We start from the raw sequence: 22,063 nt of genomic DNA on the forward strand, positions 1-22,063 counted from the left end.
CCTGTTTCTTGTCATGTGACAGGTGATGGCCTGGACAACAGCGTAGCTTCGCCGAGCACAGGGGACGACGATGACCCGGATAAAGAGAAGAAGCGCAACAAGAAGAGAGGGATCTTCCCGAAGGTGGCCACCAACATCATGAGAGCGTGGCTCTTCCAGCACCTAACAGTGAGTTGAAAGAAGCAGCATTTGTTCTCTATCACTCTCAGTTTCATATCACGTGTGCGTGACCAAACTTCACTTCCCACACTCTCTTACTCACACACACACACACACACACACACACACACAGTTTCTATCTTACTAGCTGTGCTCCTTATTCTTATTTGACACAAACACACCACCACACAAAGGAACACATAAATGAACACACAATCATTGCACACCACCAGCCCCCCCTCCTCGCCACCATGTATTCCGGTTTGTACGGTGAACACTTCAAAGACGCAGGCCTGTGTAATCTGCGGGCGTTTTCGGCAGCTTGCGCTCTCGCTCCTCATCTGCTGAAACTGAGTAAGGTTGAAGCCACGGAGAGAGAGAGAGAGAGACGCCCCCGGCCATAACTGCTGCAGATACATAGATGAACCTTATTAAGAACAAATCTGTCATTATTTAACAGATGCCTGGGATGCTGCGCAGGCCTGTGGTTTGGCTTTATTTTTACGCAGTTACAGCAGGGAACATCAATGCGTTAGCACCAGCTGACAGCATCACAAATTGTCTGAGGGGGAAAATAGTGTGGGAAAAAATGCATTTTGACACTGGAAGACACTTACGTGACTGTTGAAATCGAGCTGACACACAAGAGAACAGGTTCTTTCTATCAGTTCTGTAGCCACAGGTTCAGCGCTTTACATTATACCAACAAGAGAATAAGTAGAAACCTTTTCCCGTATTGAGTTATTGTAGTTAATGGAGCTTCTTGTGAGTTCAAAGCTCATTCTTCTGTATAATTGATTGAATTTGCACCAATTGCTAATTCAATGAGACAAAATTGTTTAGGGTCAAATGAGTGTTTAAAGCATTACAGGTGGTTGAAAACGTCCCTTAAACAAGTTTCAAGTATTTATAAAGAGCTCTTTACTGTACAAGCCACTTCCTCCCATTCATACACATCATTCAGTATCTTGCCCACGGGACACTTAAGCAGGCGGACTGAAGGAGGCGGGGGTTCGAACCACAAACCTCTGGTTAGTGAACGACCCGCTATTCTCAGCCACCCTTTTAATAATAAATGATTTAGGTGTAACCAAAGCATCTGAGAAATGTTGCTGTGTTTTGTCAGTGACATTGGTGCTGGATAACATTCAAACTTATTGCAGTGACCAACTCTTAAAGTCTAAAAGAGTTTTAAAAACAAGCTTTTTCACCGTGACGTCTTTATTAAGTCAAACTGATAACGTTTCTCTGCAGTTTTAAGGAAACATGTTTCCAAACTAACTTCATCCAGGCTTGTGTCGCACAGATTCTGCCGATGTCAGGAGTTTGCGGAGAACACGATACAGTTTGGCTGAGTGGGTGTTGGTTTGAATTGCACAAGCCAACAGGGAGGAGGATGCTTGGAAAAGTAATTTGGTTGTTGGATTATGGATATTGCACAGCTTCCACTTTTATATATTTATTTGGAGCCTGTGTTTGATGTCGACGGTGTGTGTTGTACAGTGTCTTCCTGTTGCCAACTGTGGTAAAGGCAAATTGGAGAAACTTTTTCTTTGATTGTGTATAGTTTTGTGAGGCTCCCAGGCAGAGGTGTGCAGTGTGTATGTGTGCTCAGTGCAAGCCTTCTTATACTTTTTGTTTCTCTTTGTGCTCTCCTCTTTCTATATGACCTCCTCCACCTCCTTAACAAACCACCAGCTCTCCATCACCCTGCACACACATCATCACACATACACACTAACCTCTCCTCCAACTCCCTGACCTCCAACCCATACATCCCCCGAAACCTTGAGGGGCCGCAGAGGAAAGGTGTTTGAAACATACACACATCTTGTCTGTGGAAATACAGTTCACCACACACACACACAGACAGACAGAGCAACACACCTACTGTGTCACATTACACTGTGAGTTGGGCTTATGGGAGGTTTCTGCACCGTTAGATCTCAAACAGTGGGAAGGATATAAGTGAGTGTCAAGGGAGTAAGGGAGAAAAGAAGGAGAGGAGGAGAAGGCAAGGAGGAGAAGGAGGGGATAAGAAGGATCCGTCAACCTTTTCCTTCTCGGTAGAAGGAACTAAAAGATGTTTTCACGTGTAAGCACACAATGGCATATTGGGTGAATTGTTTTAAGATGAAGCTGCTGTTTCCTTCAGTGCAACAAACTGAAAGGTTGATAGAAAAAAAAATAAAAAATCCACCAACGTGTTTATCCAACCAGACAGAAATGAAACCCAGACAGCAACATCTTTTTTGTTTATAGGAAATGTGGTTTTAATTTTGAGAATCGTTGGCATTGACAATACCACTGGTGTCAGGAAAATGCTCTCACTGGTCTCATTTGTTTATACTAATCATTCTTCGGTGTCACTATTAATTTCATCAGCGTTTGTCGTTGTTACACGTAGCACCTCTAATGCAGAAACATCTACGGTATCTCTTTACACTGGCAGTACATCTCTGCTGGTGCAAACGTAAGCATGGACAGCTGATCCAGGCTCGTTCGCAGCGTCGTCAACCGGCTCTGTCTGGCCTCTTAGAGATAGACACAATGCCAATTAGGCACACACAGATGCATGCATGCACACAACCATGACAAAGTGCTGTGGCAACACACAACCCTGAATAAGGTTATCTCTCAAGCATAGTACATATTTTGATACTGCTGCAGACACAACAGGACATAATAAACCAGGATACAATAGAATAGATTTACGTAGATGTCTCTGTACCCACCTTGGTGTATTTTCTGTTATTCGCCCTCACACTTAGACCCTCAGGGGAGATCCCATTGTACTGAAGCGGAAGGGGAAGGTAGGTGGCAAACTGAGGCTGTGAGTGCATCAGCAGTGTAGGTGGTAGATGGCATTCACATGGCTGTTATTTTAGGGTTGTTTTTGATATAATTTCTCTCCATCTCTGCTCATTTATCCATCAATTATGTTAATTTCTAGTGTCTTATTCCTGCAGGAAAATAATTTAAAATAGAGAAATGTCAGTGCCAGAGTCAAAGCTTTAGTTTGGGTGTTATGACTTTTACTATATGAAGGGTGGAAGTGTAAAATGAGCAAAACACAAGCTAAGAACTGGAAAGAATGGACGTCTCCTCTGCTGCGCTTCTATCTGTTGTGTGATGGGTGGATTGACAGACCGAGCAGTGGCATTGAATTTTGAATGATGGCGCTTGTGGGACAAGTTCATCTGAACAATTGGCAGCTCCTACTTGGAGCGACGACAAAACTCGAACGTTTACCGCACAACACAAATGGCCACACAAAAGCAGCTCGCTGCCAGCCTGACATGCAGCTGTAAACTTGGTGGGGAACCAAAATAAAGGAGGCGGCGGCGGCGGGGGGGGGCTGCTTCATTTGTGTCCTCATCTCGCTCTGATGTTTGTTTTCCATTGACATTGTTAATTAAACACATGTTGTGACAAATGACAACGTACAGATGAAATGAATGGAATATTTGATGAGATGTCAACAAAAATCCACCATGATATCGGCTTGAAATCACAGAGGATGTGTTTAAACGTAAAGATGTCGATCTGAGGTGTGCTGCTGTAACTATATCATAAATATGTTAAACAACATAATTCAAGTTGTGGAATTGGAAGCTGATTGCATAACAGGCTGAGCCACATCTTTGCTTTGTGTTACAACCAAAGAGATGAGCCTTGACATTAAGAAATAGCTGGTACCCATTCTCTTTTTTCCTCCATCTCTCCTATTGTGTGCAGTTGGAATCCAGCCCCCTGCACCCTCCTCTCCTCACAAATGGTATTTTCTTGTTTAATTTAACAAGAAATGAGTAGTAAATGAAAGCTCAGGCCTCAAATCCCCGACGCGCCCTGTGCTCTGCTCTCCACTCCCCTATGAAAAGGCAATTTGTGAAATTATGTGATAGAGTAATTAGATGGAATTCACCCCCACCTCCCTGCTACACACGCCACCCATATCCCCGTTTAGATTGTTGCCTTGCTAAACTGAAGTGTGTGTATGTGTATGTGTGTGAGTGTAGTGAGAGAGAGAGAGAGGAGGCAGGGGGGTTTGGCATTCAGAGTGTTAGCATCGTTATATTAGCCTGGCAGACTGGGACACACTCTCATACACATTATCACTAACACTCTCTCATTCTGGCTCTCCTCCCCTCCTATTTGTACACAGACTCAGTGTAACGAGGGGCAGCCGCGATCGCAGCTCATAAAAGAAGCCAACCCGCAAACCCTCAATGTGCTGCTTTTTTTCCTCCCCCCCCTCCCCCCCCCCCCCCTCCTCTTTTCTCCTCTTAAAACGTGTAAAATGAACAGAGAGAGCGGGTGAGTATAAAAACTCCAACTGGAAGGCATAATCCCCCGTTAATACAATTAGAGTCTAATTTAACTGCTCGCATATACGCAGATGTAGCTGAGCTGCTCCCCCACAGCAGCGTGCAGTAGGGGGGGGGGTTTGAGCAGAAACAGGTGTGAAAAGTGATATAATTCATTTCTGCACCGGCAGAGGAGGCCAGGAGCCTCGCTGCGGTGGGCTCTGGGTGGCGTGCAGGGTGGGAGTGTGGTGACGAGGTGATGTATGGATGGACGGAGGGACAGGGTCACCAGTAATTAACTTTAGGCAAATTATTTTCCCTCATATTAAAATGGTTTGGGCGGCGAGGAAACGTTACTGTCAGACCAGTTTGGAAAATTTTTTTTTTTTTTAGATTCGAGGACGATTTTTTTTTAAATATTTTGTGATTTCGTTTTTTTCAACAAATAATCGCTGCAACTATTTGTTGATGTAAAATTCATGTTGTTGTGGGAAGTTCAGGTCCTGAACGTGTCAGAGGAGAGAACACAAACCAGATATGTAAAGTCAAAGCCAAACAACAGGAGCGAGGGAAAAGGATCGCCAGAGGTCAAAGTTCAACATTGCCTCAGATGCCATTAGTCTTCGGCTGTTTATTGCTGGAGCCTGGATGTGTCAGCACCCTGGTCACCCGCGGCAACACAGGCCTGTAATGGTGTTATTCTACTAATCCTGTGTTCATATTTACTTCAGGCTAAATTTGCCTTAATTACTGTTATATTGTTAAGAAAAAAACGGAAGAGAAAAAGAGAAAGTATTATATTATGAATTAAAATCACAATACAGAGACTTTACATGCATTATTTTTTATATTTATGGCTATAGTTGCATTGTGATTGTTGTAATTCTTGCCTATTTTTAAGTTTTCCACTGCTTCAGTTTTACGTTTTTTTGAAAAACAATTTCAATTGACCTTCTGAGCGGCTAGAATGCCCCGTTAATAAATTTGAAAAGTCATCAGGACGGGAGCCTAAAAACGGAGAACATCAGCTGACTTCTTAAGTGTTTATTCATAAACGACAACAAAGGCACGATGTCCATCTTGATACTGTAAAGTAATATAGTGGTCTATGTGCCTGGTGTCTCCGATTAGGTCTTAATTCAATCTAAGTGGCAGTCAGAATCTTAGGCGCCACAGCATTAGGATTTCAAAGAGGCCTTAAGAGACGACAGACAGGCGGACGGATCTGCCAAAGGCCTGGCGTGACACTGTGACGAGACGGAGCGGCAGAGCAAAACAAGAGAACAAGTCTTATTCTCAACATTTTTATTCGGTTTCAGATACATTATCTCTAGGAAAGGAATTGGCTTCGGGCTGGGTGTTTGTGTGCATGCGTGTCAGTTTGTGAGGGCTTTTGTTTGTGTAAATGCGTGTGTGTGATGGCTTTAGTTTGCATGAGGGCATTTGGAAGCAGTGACTTGTCCGTACCAATCGGAGAAGGAGTGGTTGGTGTCAAAGAGGAGGCAGCTGAGTCAACCTGCCCACCCCCCACCACACACACATTGCAGACACACTATTACTGTGCTCCAACCCCCACATTACCCCACACCTTGTAATGAAAACATCATCAATTATCCCTCTTGACAGGCCCCAGGGACTGAAGGCAGACAGCTCTCTTTGGGGGCTTCTCTTTGTGAACTGACCCTCACACTCACACACACACTCACACACACACACACTTGCTTCTCACACACTTTGCAACCATTCCATACATGTTTTTTTTTACTCTCTGTATTAAAAGCTGATCGTCCGAAGACCCATCTTTTCCAGGAGGGTAGAGTAGACAGTAGGTCTGGTCCATCTGGTGGAGATGTAGGGGGCAGGAGGTGTGTGTGTGTCTGAGTGTGTGTGTGTGTGTGTGTGTGTGTGTGTGTGTGTGTGTGTGTGTGTGTGTGTGTGTGTGTGCGCGTGTATGGGGGGGTTTTGGGGGTGTTGGAGGAGGGAGGGGTAATGGTATGGCGAGGGCAGACGGAAGCCATCAGTCCTGACATGGGCTCCTGAAAGGCCATCTGTTTCATGATTGATGGATGGAGTGATGGATGGATGAATGGATGATACAGTAGTGGGTAGAAAGACAGACACATGGCAGATGTAGACATTGTGGTTGTTTGCATGTGTTTGCAAAAGTATTGTTGTGGTTCTGGCATTTTATTATGACTTTAGTGAAATTCTTGTTTCTATTGTGACTATTTTTATTGAAAAAAAGCAAAAACCTCCAGTTTGATTGATAAATTACATTTATTTTACCCATTTAAAATCAGTATAGAGATTTCCTTACCATTGTGAGAGTGTGGTTTCTGTACCCTACTTCAGACCTGTCAGCTGCACTTAATGCATTTCATAAGTTTGGGTTTCCATGGCGTTTGGTTTTAGAGGTGTATCCATCCTGCCAAGAATCCAGTTCCTGGAAAAACACTGCATACTTGAAATTTTCAAAAATAGCTCTTGTATAAATATGAAATTCTTACATTGAGTATTGAAGCGTTTCCATCCATTGCTCTTTCTGGTTTAGACGTCATGTTTGAGTCTTGGCTACATGCTGCAATATATGGAAATGATTCTTGGGACTTATTTGACATTTAGGTTGCACGGGTTCAAATCCGAACACGAGTCAAGCCCACAAAATAAAGTTTGCCACAACTGGCTTGGAGGTGAAGTTAACATTCATACCAAAGGAGAAAACAGTCCTCCCAGCTGGAGTTTGGCTTGTGTGCGCTTAGTTGGGGATTTTCTTTTCTTTCCTTTTAAAATTTACTGTCATGTGAAGATATTCCTGATAATATCACGCTCGAATCAGGCTGAAAAATGACTTAAACACATGTGTAGCCTGTAAGATTCAGTCTCTTATATTCCTGACAACCCTTTATTTCTCCCACGTTCTCTTCTTCTCCTCTTGTATCATTTTACCTCTCTATTTAAAAGCCCTCAAGGCCAGTTAACTTTTAATTCATGTCACCTTTGAACTTTTCCAAAATGGCGACGGTGCAGTTGGACCGTGAGTGTGTGTGTGTGTGTGTGTGTGTGTGTGTGTGTGTGTGTGTGTGTGTGTGTGTGTGTGTGTGTGTGTGTGTGTGTGTGTGTGTGTTGATCTGGCCTCATAGTCGAGGGGTGGGTCGATGTGTTTCCTCCAGAACGTGAGAACTTTACAGACCCTCAAGGTCGGTCAGTAGCACTGGAGTGGATCAGCAGTCACAAGAGATCACACACACACACACACACACACACACACACACACATCACACACACATCACACACAGATCCGTCCATATTCAAACCTGTTGTGACGATTTTTTGATGTTTTAAGTCGATGAGATTAAACACAAAGTTGTGGAAACACTCAATATCGCTCTTAATTATTCTTTGTCCCCATTATTACCATCTACCATCTCTTCTTCTTTCTCTGTCATCCCTCTTTCCCTCTCCCCTGTCCCCTCTCCGTGGCCCTCATATAATTTCATAGTTGGGAAACTATGAAACAGTTCAGTGTGTGGTTTCATTGTTGTACGTCAGGATGATTGATGGCTTTATGCTGAAGCTGTGTTTCACACTACTTCTATTTTTCATTATCAGCTGTGTGTGAAAAGTGTGTGTGCGCATGTGCATCAGTGTGTGTGTGTGTGTGAGTGTGAGTGTGTGTGTGTGTGTGTGAGTGAGTGTCTTCAGACTGGGACAAAGGCCCATTAACCCGGATGTGTGAAATCACTCTTGGTTTTGGTACCCACTAATCAGTTTACAGTGATCTGCAAATCCGAAGAAGAGGCTCACTCTTAGCCCACAGACACACACAAACTCATATGGACACACACACACACACACACACACACACACAATTTAACATAGGCCCTTATAGTAACGTCAGTGGTTGGGTGGGGTGCGGAGTTCCCCACCATCACTGTGGTATTTATTGGAGAGTGAGTGGCAAGTTGAAGAGTGGAAGAGTCAGGGGAAATTATTGTCATACGTCTGTGGTTAGCTTGATGGAATGCTTCGATCAACACTTTGACATCAGCCATGTTAGCCTCTTATTCTTACTGTACGCAAACACACAGCCTTCAACATCCCTTTATTTAGCTTGACTCAAAAACTCTTTAAATGAAGCTTTGGCAGCTAAATGTTCATCGCGGTTCAAGAGACAGAGTTTAGCATAGCCGCATGTCGCATGATTTTGCTCATCCAGCGATATATTAACTCTGCTAAGTGTGAAATCACATTAGCACTAGCTGTTAGCCATTATCCATTAGGCTGCGTTTGTTGATCCACAGGATTGTGGGATCTTTTCTGGCTGCAGTCAGCAGCTCAATACCTTTTACTTACAGCAACTGCAGCAGCCTGCCCTAGATACATTTCATGTGTGTGTCCGTGTGTTATTGTGCATGTGTGTGAGTGTGCGCCTGCATGCACATCTGTCTGTGGTGGCATATGCAGTTGCCCTGTTATTTGTAAGTGTCAGCTTTATATCTCTTTTGTAAGAGCGGTGAGTGTGTGTGCGTGTCTCCCTCCATGCGTGTGCTTGATGGATCCTGTGGCTTTGCCGTCGTGGTAATCAGTTTGCACGTTGGCTGAACTAATTTATCAATTCAGTTCCTCCCACTTGTATTCTCTCCCATGCGTGAAGCCGCTCTCGTTTCCCTTCGCTCTCTGTCTCTGTCGCCCTCTCAGACAGAACACTCCTTTCTGGAAAACCGTAAGGGCTTCCTATCTTTTATGCATAGCTTCTGCTTCTCTGACTTCTCTCTGCCGCCGCCCCCCCCGTCTTCCATGACTCCTGCTCATTCCATTTTTCTATAATGTACGGCTGTGTTGCCTTACATTTTAATGGCCTTGAACCATGATATCATAACAGCAGTGTTGCACTTGTGCAGTTGGGGAGAGGTTTTGGTAAGAGAGCTATGATTCACACATGAGACACCCACTTGTCTTATAATCTTGTGATGGAAGTTCTCACTGTGTGGCTCATGGTGCACAGGGGGCAGGTGGCAGGGAAGGTATGGCCATAGGCTTGTTGTTTGTTTACACTTGGTCAGGTGACCCAGTGTGCCCGCGTCTAGGGGGGGATGGTCAGGTGTGTGTTGGAAGTGCATCTGTGACACACACACGAGCGAGTATGGATGTAGACATGTGTGTTTGTCTGTGTTGTGTATACTTGTGTGTGTGTGTGTCCAGTGGAGTGAGAGAAATCATAACTAGTGACCCAGGTGGTGAATGCAGACAGGAAATAACTCATGGTAGAGGAGTTGGACAGAGCTGAGGGAATGTGGTGGGAAAACCCACACCAGCGCTCACAGTTTTATTTCTCTCAGTTTTTACCCTCCTGTCTTTCATTACATCCCCTTCTTTCAAATTCTACCTCCTGTCCTCATGTCCTGTGTGTTTCTCTTTCTTCGGATGTGTCTTTCTTCCCTTTGCCCCGCTTCCTCCCTCTCCGAGGCGTGCTCTTGTAGTGTTGGTAATGGCGGGGGGAAGTGAACACGGCTGAGGGTGCTGCTCACTTGTTTGTTACGACAGATTAAGTCATTGATTTGTAAAAGCGGTGCACTGATGGAGAAGGCCCTCTGCTGCTGGAGACGAGGAGAGAGGCAGCCACATGCCTCCCTCCCTCCTCTGCAGGCGAGGATATTAAAATCGAAGGCAAAGATGAGAGCTAACGGTAAAGACAGGAGTTAAGTGGGGGGAGAAAAGAGGGGAGAAAGGGAGGCAGCATGAGATAGTTAAGCAAAAATGCTAAATATAGAACAGAGGGATGGAGGGGGCGGAGACGGGTGAGTAAGATGGGGCGATAGAGGGATGGGAGGGAGGAGGTGGGGGGGTGTAGGTGTGCACTGAATGACAGAGATGTCAGAGAAAGACAGGGGAGGGAGGTGGGGTGAGAAAGCTTCATCTTTCAATAGCATCGGCTGCGTCTCCTTCCCTCTTATGCTTCCCGCTCCAGAGAGCATAAGGGAGCAATTGTGAAATACCTTCACTGAGTTTCAGCATTCCCCCAACCCAGGTTCTGTTCACCCCCCTGGGGCCGACGGTGAGTTTCTAATTAAAACGTTGGGAGCAAAAGGGTAATTATGATAATAACATAATAATATCGCCAGGGTTATTAGAATGTTCTGTGGTCGCCAAATTGCTTCCTCGGAGAGATCAGATTTCAGTGGCATTACGTAAAGTCAAATTTCCTTGAAAGTCAGGTGAAATGAAATGAATTCCCTCATGGTCGAAGTATAATCTGAGAATTTGATTCCCTCATGTATGTCACGGACACCGACTCTAAAAAAAAAAGTTGCTCACCACAATCGCATGTACCACTTATAAGCTCAATTTAGTCCAAATGGTTTCTATGTTCAGGAAGTCCCCTTGTTTGTCAAACACTTTTTGTTTTGTAGCTTTAAATCCTGTAGCAGCAGGACGTTTCTCTGCAGCTCCGTGTTTTGTAGCTGTGTGTAACAAGAGAACATTTGTTTTTCGGGTTAACAGATCACTGCTAGAATGCTAGCTCCAAGCACTGTAGCTTGAAGATTGCACACTGGCGCTCGGAGGTGCATCCCGCTGTTTCCTCTCAGCTTTCTGTGGTACCTGACTGGGATCAGGCTTTGTGGATCCCTCCCACTCCCCATTTACACACCCCCTCCAACTCAGGCAGCCCCGAGGCAGCCCACCTCCAGCTGTGGCTGCCGTTCACTGCGCCACTTGGTGCAAGTACCGATTGCTTTGGAGTGCCTCCCCTCGCTCAAATAGGCGGTAATTATGGGCTTAAAGAGGTTTAGTGGTCCAGCAAACTACATAATCACCCCCTGAATTAGCCCCAGCTCATCAGCCTCAGTCCAACGAGCAGCGCTTACCACTAGCACTAGCTATCATGCTGCACCCCCTTCCCTTTATTGCACAGAGGGAAGCGCAGCAGCAGGTGTTGTGCAACATCCGGCCCCCTTAATAAATTTAGCCTCCCCTGAGCTGGAATGGGGAGGACTAATGAAGCACGCCCTTGCTCTTAGGGAAAGCAACCGGAGAGTACAGAAGCCGCTCATATAGCAAACAATAGAGACGAGTTCCTTCAGTAACAACATACCTCATCCTTCACATTCTGTGTTAAACAACAATGCAGCACTTTGTTAGGACTTGAGGTGGTCATGTGCTTACATGATATAAGCTCCAGTATACACATAAGCTGGAGACCCACCCAACTGTAAAGCACATGGATCATTGTTCAAACCCTGCAACAGCTACTGCTGCCCTGCATGATGATTTGTGCCTGTCGAGTTTTAGAAAAGTGATGATGGATAATCATCAATTATCATCGTGGAGAAGCCGTTGCCGTGCATTACATTGTCTAATCCACTTTAATAACATACTTTTCACCCATTACTTGTCAGCTAACTAGATTTATACAATCCCCATAGGCCAGAGAGCTGTGAGATTTCCCTTTATCAACAAAAGCTGTTTTTGCGAAAGAAAATGCTCATTAATGAGTAAAAAGACCAAGAACATCAGTTTTTTTTTATCACTTTTCTCAATTTCCAGAAGAGATTTCATGTCAAAAACAATTTGAGAGAGGGGGGGGGTTGCCATTTTAGTTGCATATATCGAGTTTTTAAAAAAGAGCAGTGGTAAATTATTCATGGTACAAGTGTGTTGGTTTACCATAGTCCAACGCCGTAAAAGACGGAGAGCGTTTATTCTGTGCAGATCTTGCAGAGGGCACGGTGAAATATTCTGTGGTCGGTTCATTTGGAGTCTCTCAAAAGATGAGCTTTTGCTCTGTTTCCTTATTTTGCATTGGAGCAGCCAGAATCAGAGGAAATTAGGTTAGGAGTGCTTTGTTTTTTTTTCTGTTGTTGTTTTGTTCGCCCTCACTCCCTTTTCTTTTTTTTTTCCTTCTTTAATCCCCCCTTTCTCCCAGAGCCAGCTTTGTTGCTGGGTCCCTGCTCCCTAATGAAGTCAAAGGGATGTCAGTCGATGCCACCTACACAGAAAGGAATTTGAAATGGCGTAGCTCTCCCAGCGCAGCGTGAGCACACACACATATACAGAGGATGAAACTTTCACTGAATGAACGAGAAAGTTGGGGAAATTGGGAGCGTTGAGATACAACAGGCTTACAGTTTGGAACGCTTGTTTTAAAGTCTGCTCATGCTCAGGGTTCTGGGCATTTGTTGTTAGCATAACAATGTGCTTGCCTCCCCAAATATTTAAGGTAATCTCATACACTTCTGGCAGGAGCAATACTACACTTCCAGTAAACTGTGTTCAAGTGACTGTTTGTGTGTGTGAGTGAGTAGAGTGTATGTGTGTGTGTGTGTGTGTGAGTGTGTGTGAGTGTGTGTGTTTAAGACAGTTTGGTATGATACTCTGATGCCCTTCTAGCCAAAAAGGCCCCCGGATTAGCCGTCAGGCATTCCTGATGGGCAGCTCAGTTTCCACAGAGATTTGACCTGGGAACAGTGAGGGGAACAGACCTGGCCAAGTGGAGGCTGTTCACTTTTACCTCAACAGCCACATGCCCGTTAATAACCATGAATAATGTTGTTTGCTGTAACTTTTGGCTTGTTGGGATTCACAGCGTCAGGACAGCCATTTCCTGCATGAGCGTCCTGGGAAAAGTAAAGACCTGAACTATCTTATTAATAAGAGAAAAGTACACATCGGCAAATTGTTGCACATTCACAAGTTGCTTACTGTGGATTCGTTGCCCTCTCTGGCGTCCTTGTGCCGTTTGGCCAACCTTAACCATGTGGTGGTAAAGCGAGCTAACTGAAAGTACCATTGACCCATGTCTGATATCCACACATTGTGCAGTGTCATGGTATTTTCCCTTTGGTTTTTGAGGATCGTCACATGACTGTGACAACATATGATTTGGTCCCTACATCCTGTTTCATGGTCGCAGTATTAAAAAGCTAATGTGGCATGTCGAGCCTTTTTATGTGATGCACAGAGGCCGGGGAAGCGCGGCTTTAAATAGAAATATATGCAACGATAACACTAATGGCTGAGGAAGGGAAAAGGACTGTGACTCCATCCTTGTTAACGGAGGATGGAGCCTCACACATTAAGATTGAGGCTTTCATTTAAAATGCAACATATATATTAAAATATATATATATTGAAATATTTACACAAAATGATCTGCCATGCAGGGACAGTTATGATTTCAGGCCTGTCTGCTTCTTTGTTGGTGGGTTTATTTGTTAGCAGGATTACACGAAAACAACTAAATGGATTTGTGGAAGGATCCCGTCCGTATAGGTCAGGGACAGTCGTTAAATTCCTGTGAATCTGAAGAAGGGGGCAGATCCAGTTTTTTTTCTTTAACATTGAAAGATGGGGCATTTTATTTTTATTTTTCAAAAGAAATATTTTGAGATTTTCTCACTTTTTCCAGGAAATAATTCTCCATGAGTGTGTGAAGTTTGGTGCAGCTTCATTGAATTTAAGGGGACCGCGCTCTACTCTGTGCCATTCTAATCTGGTGGGATTATTCAGAGACCACAATGGAAAAATGTGTAAAATCGTGGGGTTAGTTCGTCTTTTCTGAGCCAAAGCCAAATTAAAACGTCACTGTGTTTTGCTGCAGTGAGGGGATGAGACAGACAGAGAGAAAGAGAGAGAGAGAATAGAAGTGGTTTTGCTGAGGAGGCGAGATCAAGAGAAGGGAGAACAGCAGCAAGATAAAAAGACATTTCTAAAATTGCCCTCCCCTCATAGTGAAGTGGAGCATCTCGTACTAAAATGTGACTCAGACTTGTTCTTTACTTTTCTTATTTCTTTTTTCCTCCCCCTTCTTTTGTTGCTTCTGGGACGCACTTTTATATGGTTTACAAGTTCCAAAAACAAGAATTAGGAATCCATGACCTTTAGAAAGTTTCTCTCTCTTGTTTTATGACTGTAAACATTTCAGTGAGTTATTGCTTCTGCAGATGAGATTAAAAATTTGATGGGATGGTTTGTCCCGTAAATGTCAAAAGTTCAGTCAGCACAATGGCCGTGCGTCTTGTCAAAGTGACCTTGATGGTGGCGCCAAGTGAGCGGCATGTTTGAAGTCGCTCTGTTGTCAGGTCCAAAAGAAAAAGGAGGAAATGAGACTCAAACACGTGTGTAAGTTCCTAATGTTAGAAAGTTATTATAGTGTGTATTAAATACATGGAGCAGTAAAAGGTGTACTTTTTGTTGTGCATCTTTATTACATAATTGGTAACTAACATATTTTCTAGAATAGAATAGTTTTCCTCTGTGTTGTGACGGTGGGAGTAACGAGGGGTCTTGCAGAATATTTATGCTCTTATCTCTTCGTTAAACCTCCTGGGCTCCAGATATCCATTTCCATGTCTCCTTCCCAGCCTCCTCCCTCCCTTGTTCCTTCTTTTTCTTCGTCTATCTGTCCCTCGCTTGTTCTTGTCTGACTGGTTCAGAGAGGAAGACGGTCAGACGGTCAGACGGGGGGGGGGGGGGAGAGATGTTACTGATGCTCCGTTACTCACCCACACACACATCTGTAAGGGAAACACACTCAAACACACGCACACATGACCATGCACGGCATGGATTGACTCGTAGGCCCGGCGAGCTCTGTGGCTCAAATGAGAACAAACACACACAAGCAAAATTTTGACTCCAAAGGACACACACGATATAACAGACATGCATGCACACACCCACGCATGCACACTCACACACACACACACACACACACACACACACACACACTGGGATTGATAAGATGCACAGAGGAGAGCGAAGTGAAAACACACCCCCCTCCTGGCACACACATGCTCAGAGCCCAGCGGCGAGCAGGGTGGAAATTCTCATGAAAGGAGTTGTATATTTGGAGAAGACATATCATTAAGATAGGCGGAGGGAAGGGAGGGAAGGATGCGCAGAAACTTTCCATCTGCTCTTTTAAAGAACATGTTATTGCTTTTCTCTCTCTCTCCCTCGCTCTCTCAGTGCGTCTCTTTCTTTTCATCCCGCTGAACGTGAGCCAAAGGCCGTTAAAAGACACCAGAATCACTCACAGACGATATTAAAACATTGAGACTTGTTGCTGAGCGGGAAACTAAATCACTGTGTTCTGAAAGATAGGAGCTAATTTGGCCGTTTGGAGAAAAGGAGGACAAAAACATTTTTCCGTGTTTCTGGGAGCTTGTCCTGGTAACTCCTCATTTATGTATAAAAAAAAACCTCTTGAAAGGTTGTATTAGGTAAACAGACTTAAAATATCAAGTGTACTCATTATCCAGCAGAATGAGCCCTCTAATATATTACTTTCTATATTGTGAAATCATTTTAAGTGAGTATAACAACATTATATACTGTTAGTTGTTTTGATGAGTAATATAAGTACAAGACCCACAAAACTGTACTTACATATTGCAATTAAGTAAATATACCTGGTTGCATCTCTGGCATTAAGGAGAACCCACTGATGCCATCCAGGATATTCTTTCCTTGCTGCTGCCTGAGATTGAACTTGTGTGTGTTTCTGGTTGTGTATATGTGTCCATCTGCATGTGTGCGCTGAGAAGCTTGGAAGGACAGTAGCGTTGAAACAGGGTGTATTTGTGCTGTGCTGTGGCCCCTGGCATGGCCGCAGCCCCCATATATCACGAGGCACACACTCCTGCTTCGCCAGATCTGCAACACGTAGAATGGACACATTGATCTCTTCGTGTTCAATCAACTTTGTTTGTGGAGGAGAGCGACATAAAAGAAATTTTTCACATGGTTAGCTTTGATATGTCAGCAGGACAAGACAGGAGTGTGTGCAGCGTCTATATGTACAGTGCTCCATTCGTCATCACATGACACAAGCCCTAAAGAATGTTTTCTCACTTTCGACACACAGGCAGACGAGTGGCGCCGCAGATTCGCTGAAGCTATTTCAATTTCGATATTATCTGATCGGTCTGCAGTATGGAAGATACTTGTGCACGCGCTGACACACGAGTTATATGAATGGACACATAGTTCACATGCATGTTGGCGCACACGCACACGAATGGTTGTAGAAAGAAAGTGGACACAGATTTGGCCAGAGGCAACAATGCAATAATAACTTAGCGCGTGAAATTAGCCTCCTTGCGTTCCCATTCACCACAACCAATCACATGGACGAGGGAAGGCTGGGAAAAAAAAGTCTGTCTCCTCTCTCTCTCTCTGTCGGGTTGTTCCAGCATTAAACACAATCCTACTCATTATGCGCTGAAAAAACTGTAATGAAAATATGAAAACACTGGCGCCACACTGATTTTGCACGTCTGATTGACTATTAAGTGTTTGTGTGTTCTTGGTAGACATACTGTATACGTTATAGTGAAGCCGGATGAGTGGCGCCTGTTGTTGGTCACCATGACACGGCGTGATAAATGAATAAATGTCAGGCTCCTGACGTGAATAGCTTGATTCTATCATTCAAGTATATAAATTCTTGTCACCAACAACATGACAGCTGTTGTTGGGGATTTGGCTCCATCATAAGCAAGCGTCAAAGTTTTCCTCTTTCACAGCACGGAAGTAAAACTTGAGATCAGATACCATTTACACTTATGTGCTTACAAGTCAGCTGTCTACATGTTTGATTTTTTAAATCTTTCATTGTAAAAGAAAGTGAACAATTCCAAAATCTGACTCCTCATTTGAAACTGCTTTAGAACTAAATGGGTTCTTTCTCGCCTCAAACTCAAACCTTCCACAAAGTTTGAAGAAAATGGGCTCGGTACTTTTGCGTAATCCTGAGACAGGAAAACAGAACCTTCTTTTGGCAGAGGTAAAAATGGATTATTCAGCCATATTTCACGATGGTCCAAATCTTTGGATCCTAATTCATTGATGTTTTTCTTCTTTCTCTCCTTAATGTAAACGTAGCTTTTTGTAATATATACATTTTCCTCTCAACAATCTATTTTCTCCTTCGCTCCTCTGCGCCTCCCTCCTCTCCTCCTCTTTTATGGCCGGCCTCTGGTGTTCAGCACAGTCCATGTCTTGTCTCGGTCATGAACAGCACATTGTCCTCCATGAACAAGGCTCCGTGCATCTGCGATACCACCACCTCCCCCCCACACATTCTAATATAAATCAACACACTCCCCAAGTTCACATTTATGCAATTTATTCATTCTATATATTTAAACAGGTGGCTCGACTTCAACCGTTCTCAGCTGCTGGACCAGGGAATGTAGTCAGTCCGTAGTTTGAAGTCAGTTTGTGTTATCGTTCCAACAAATGAGCTGTTGTTGATCCTGCATTTATGTGTCATGTTCACGACCCTTCAACTGAATAATTAGAGTAAAGCTTGAAAGTAGTGTTTCAGTGCAAATCATCATTTGCCCTAATCATGTGTTTGAAAAAGCCAAAGCCTCTGAAAGAAAAGTTAAGAGTTGAGACAAGAGGAAAGTTTACATTCATAGATTGGAGAAGTGTGAGATTGGTTTGTATTCTTGGTGGGAGATTTTGAAGTAGAGCACGTTCTGCCTGGATCCACCTCATACCACATTCTCCCATCAAGTTTCCTGGAAATGTGTTCTGTGGTTTTTTGTGTAATCTTGCTCACTAACAAACAAACCGACAAATAAACGGGCATGAGTGAAAACATAACCTTCAGAACCAGATTTCAAGGTTGAGGAGGCTTGATTTGTAAAAGAAGATTAAAAACTAAATTAAGATTAAAAACTAAAAGTGACTTACTGAGGTGGAAGCGTGTGATCTTAGGGAAAGTCTGTGTTTCATCAAAAGGATGAAAACCTCGACTTTCAGTACTTAAGGTTGCTCACAACCTGCGTCTGGTAGAAATTATTCCAGCAAAGAGTCAACGTAACAGAGTCGTGTTATTACACCAACCGCAATAAGGATGAAAGCAACCGGCAGCAGTAAAGGAGAGAAAAGAGATTTTACATTCTCTTTTCTGTTAACGTTACATATTCCCAGCTCACTGATTACATATGCAGCGGGGTGAAAGGGGGGAGGGCCGTTGACGCAAACATATTTGTGTAAGAGGCTGCCTAATTACCAGAGCTGGTTCTCCACTTCACTTAACTTTCTAATTGGCTTGCCTTTTTGGCTGCCATTAATTACAGGATTTCATATTCCATTAATGATCGGAGGGAGGGATAGAAGCATTAACGTGCACACTCACACATTCTTACAGTTTGCATCCAGATAGACACACAAGCACACACTGACACCGACGTACCAATGAGCATCTTATTTTCTACCTTTCATTAAACAGTAAGGTGTGTGTGTGTGTGTTTGTAACCTGTGACCTGCAACATCTCATTCTCCACTGAAAGGAACATCAAACCCTCTTTTTCAACAAGAGGAAGCTTCATTAAACAATTTGTGGTCAGGTCTGTTCTCACACGCATCGTCCTCTCTCTCTCCCGCAGCATCCCTACCCGTCAGAAGAACAGAAGAAACAGCTGGCGCAAGACACAGGCCTCACCATCCTACAAGTGAACAACTGGTGAGTGGTCTCACCGTTTACATGCAGTGGATTTCAGAGGTTTGACCCCCCCGAGGCTATCCCAGGTCTTAATGATTGGAATTAATGCCTCCACTCCATCACTGTTAGCATCCCACACACACGCACACGCACGTACACCACTGACTGAATCATCCTCATCTAGATCAATCCATCTAAAGAGATATGGCCTGCAGTGATTTTCCAGACCAACTGCCTAACTCAGCCCAAACATGAGCATCCATGTTAATTAAGAGTCAAACTACATCATGAAAACATCCAATAAAAACATCCAACATGCACGAGTAAGAGCAGAGTGATTACTGCAGAAGTGGTAGCTCTGAGACTAATTATAGGGTTTTACTTTGGCTGACTTATTTTGGGGGTTTGTGCAGAGTTTTTTTGCAGCTGCTAACTTTTGTTTTAATCAAACCGTGAACACCTCATTCACCATTTACGCTCTCTCGGGGAAACATTTATTCCCAATTCATGTTTACGCTATAATCCTAACATTTTTGATTGATGCCATTCTCTTACTTCCAGTTTAAACTTTAGTTAAATGATTACTCACAAAATGACGTTAAATTATAGCAGCTGCGGCTTCGTTCCCTCTTTTAATTACTGTATAAAGTTTTTTTATTGGGTGTCAGCTGACCATGTATCCTTTTACAGATTGTTTTTTAGTAGTTTTTCATCATGCATGAAACATGTGAAGTTGTCCTTGTTAGCAAAGAGCCATGCTCAGAGGTGCACAACCTACCTTTTCAAATTAATGCTCTGTAAGTGCCAACTAGCCAGTTAATTGGGCACGAGCGTGACTGGCCCGGGTCATAAAATAAGGCTGCTAACTAGCCGTTTTAACCTTAGGTAGCACTGTAAAAGGTAGAAAGGGGCCCTATGTCCTTGTGCGGCTAGTCTTATCAGAGAGATGGCTATCAGCACATGCTTAGTGTTATTAGCCTTGTCTAATTAAATGGGCTGGAGTCTGGGATCCTGAGGTATAGGGCCCAGGCAAGAGGGTGTTTGATCTGAGCAGCCCTTAAAATAATCCTTGAAAGTATCAGTCAGTTGCAAAGGTACGAGCATGAAAGTGGAGACTGCAGAAAGAGAGAGAGAGTTAAAGAGCCAGACGGAGTGAAAAAGAGATGAGGAGAAAAGAGGGGAAGATAAGGAGAAGGGGAGAGAAAGAGATGAGACAAGATAAAGCCCCATTACCAGCAGTCTAATGATGTTAACATTATTCCCAGCCATTGTTCAATCTGAGACCTCAGAGACAGACAGACGTTAGATTAGGGGATGGTGTATCAGTCTATAGAGAATTCATTTTATACCAGGCCAAAAACAATGCACACACACACACACACACACACACACACACACACACACAAAACACACACACACACACACACACTGATAGAAAAAGGCCTCCTGACCAGAGGGAATCCTGTAGAGGTTATCAAATCACGTGACCTCTCTGAAATCCATGGGGGATCAATTCTTACAGCTGAGATAAAGCCAAGTTTGTGTGTATGCTTGTGTGTGTGTGTGTGTGTGTGTGTGTGTGTGTGTGTGTGTATGCTTGTGTGTGTGTGTGAGTCAGACAGACAGTCACATGAACAGTAGCTTGGTCACTTAAGGCTGACTGTGTGCTCTCGTTCTGTTTGTTATTTTTATTGGTAGGGGGATAGCAACGCACCCTGGAGGTGTGCGTGCGTGCGTGCATGTGCATCTTTGTGTAGGACCAACACACACACTGTGTAAATCGTGGGAGGTTAATCTTGGTTTGTGTAAGAGAGAGAGAGGGGAACCGGGGGTGGTTAATCTAAGGGGTATTAACTGTTAAACCCTGCATGCCGGGATCCCGCTGCCCCCTCACATTTCGTTGTATACGTATTTATGTGTGCGTGTTTGTGTGTGCGCTTGTCCACAGGCATATTTCCATGCATGGTTGTTTGAGCGAGCAGTACATTGTGGCATGGAAGGGTGATCGAGAAGGAAAACAATAAAGTGAAAAAAGGGGTTGATGGAGAGATATGGACAAAGACGTGGATAAAACAAGGGATGAAGGAGTGAAGTGATGCAGAGGAGGAGAGATGGAGGTAAAAGAGAAGAGAAGAAAACAGGACAGAGAAGAAAGAGCGAGAGGAAGAGACAATCACAGAGAGAGAGAGAGAGGGAAGGAAAGAGAGGTTACGTTAGGGGAAGTGCCATTTCGCAGGCGTGTTGTTGTGCTGATTGGGAAGCCCCGTCATTGGGTGTCTCCATAGCAACCCATGGTGATGTTACCTCCTGACCCACTGATTTGCTGAAGTCAATTTCCCGAGCTGTGATTATGTTTGTCAGTGCTGTTGAAGAACACACACTCGCTCACACACACATACACAAATGCATGCATGTCTAAATTCTCTCACAGATACGCACACACACACACGCACACACACACACGCGCACACACACACACGCGCACACACATACACACACACACACACACACACACATTTTCTCATGCGTTCACTTGCACAAAATCAGGTCTATAACTGTGAAATCAAGCCAAAGAGGATGTAAGAAACCATAAAACACTTACTGGGAGTGTGTTTCACGGTCATACACAGGCCATCACAACTGAATTGAATTCACATCGAATGGCCGCAGATGAACCACGGGTCATCCGTGTTTGTTGTCCCAACGGTGGGGGGGGGGACCTAACGATGAAAATCATGTAGAGCTGACAAATAAAACGCACAAAGGCATCATGTGACATGTTACAGCACAGAACATCAGCACACATAGACACACACAATCTCTTAAATCACATGTGTGTAATATGCTTTTCTTCACATATACAATCTCTCTCTCTTACACACACACACACTATCCTCGCACACACACACACACACCAAAGATGTGTTAACACACATGTCGGTGTGTATTATTGATGAGCGAGCACACGGTAGGGCTCAGCAGATTAAATAAAAATGCTAAAGGCCGGCAAGGGGCGCAGATCACTCATGAATTATTGGCAGGAATACTCTTCACCAGGGAATCTCAATTTGAATGGAAAAAGAGAGTGTGTGTGTGTGTGTGTGTGTGTGTGTGTGTGTGTGTGTGTAGGGCAGTACAT

General features: G+C 43.9%; 1 protein-coding gene across 3 annotated transcripts in view; it reads left to right on the forward strand.

Moving 5' to 3' along the window:
• The window catches only part of meis1b (Meis homeobox 1 b), an 85,034-nt gene that overhangs the window by 42,093 nt on the left and 20,878 nt on the right, over positions 1-22,063 (forward strand). For all 3 annotated transcript variants that reach the window (XR_011246020.1, XR_011246019.1, XM_020094211.2), the window contains exons 8-9: positions 23-168; positions 18,869-18,945. Coding sequence is in view for 1 of the 3 variants with exons in the window: in XM_020094211.2 (XP_019949770.1) it covers positions 23-168; positions 18,869-18,945 (223 nt within the window). In the remaining 2 variants the exon portion in view is untranslated. The remainder of the gene's footprint in view (positions 1-22; positions 169-18,868; positions 18,946-22,063) is intronic.

The sequence above is a fragment of the Paralichthys olivaceus genome, chromosome 14 (genome assembly GCF_024713975.1).
Source record: "Paralichthys olivaceus isolate ysfri-2021 chromosome 14, ASM2471397v2, whole genome shotgun sequence".
In the NCBI taxonomy this organism is placed as follows: Eukaryota; Metazoa; Chordata; class Actinopteri; order Pleuronectiformes; family Paralichthyidae; genus Paralichthys; species Paralichthys olivaceus.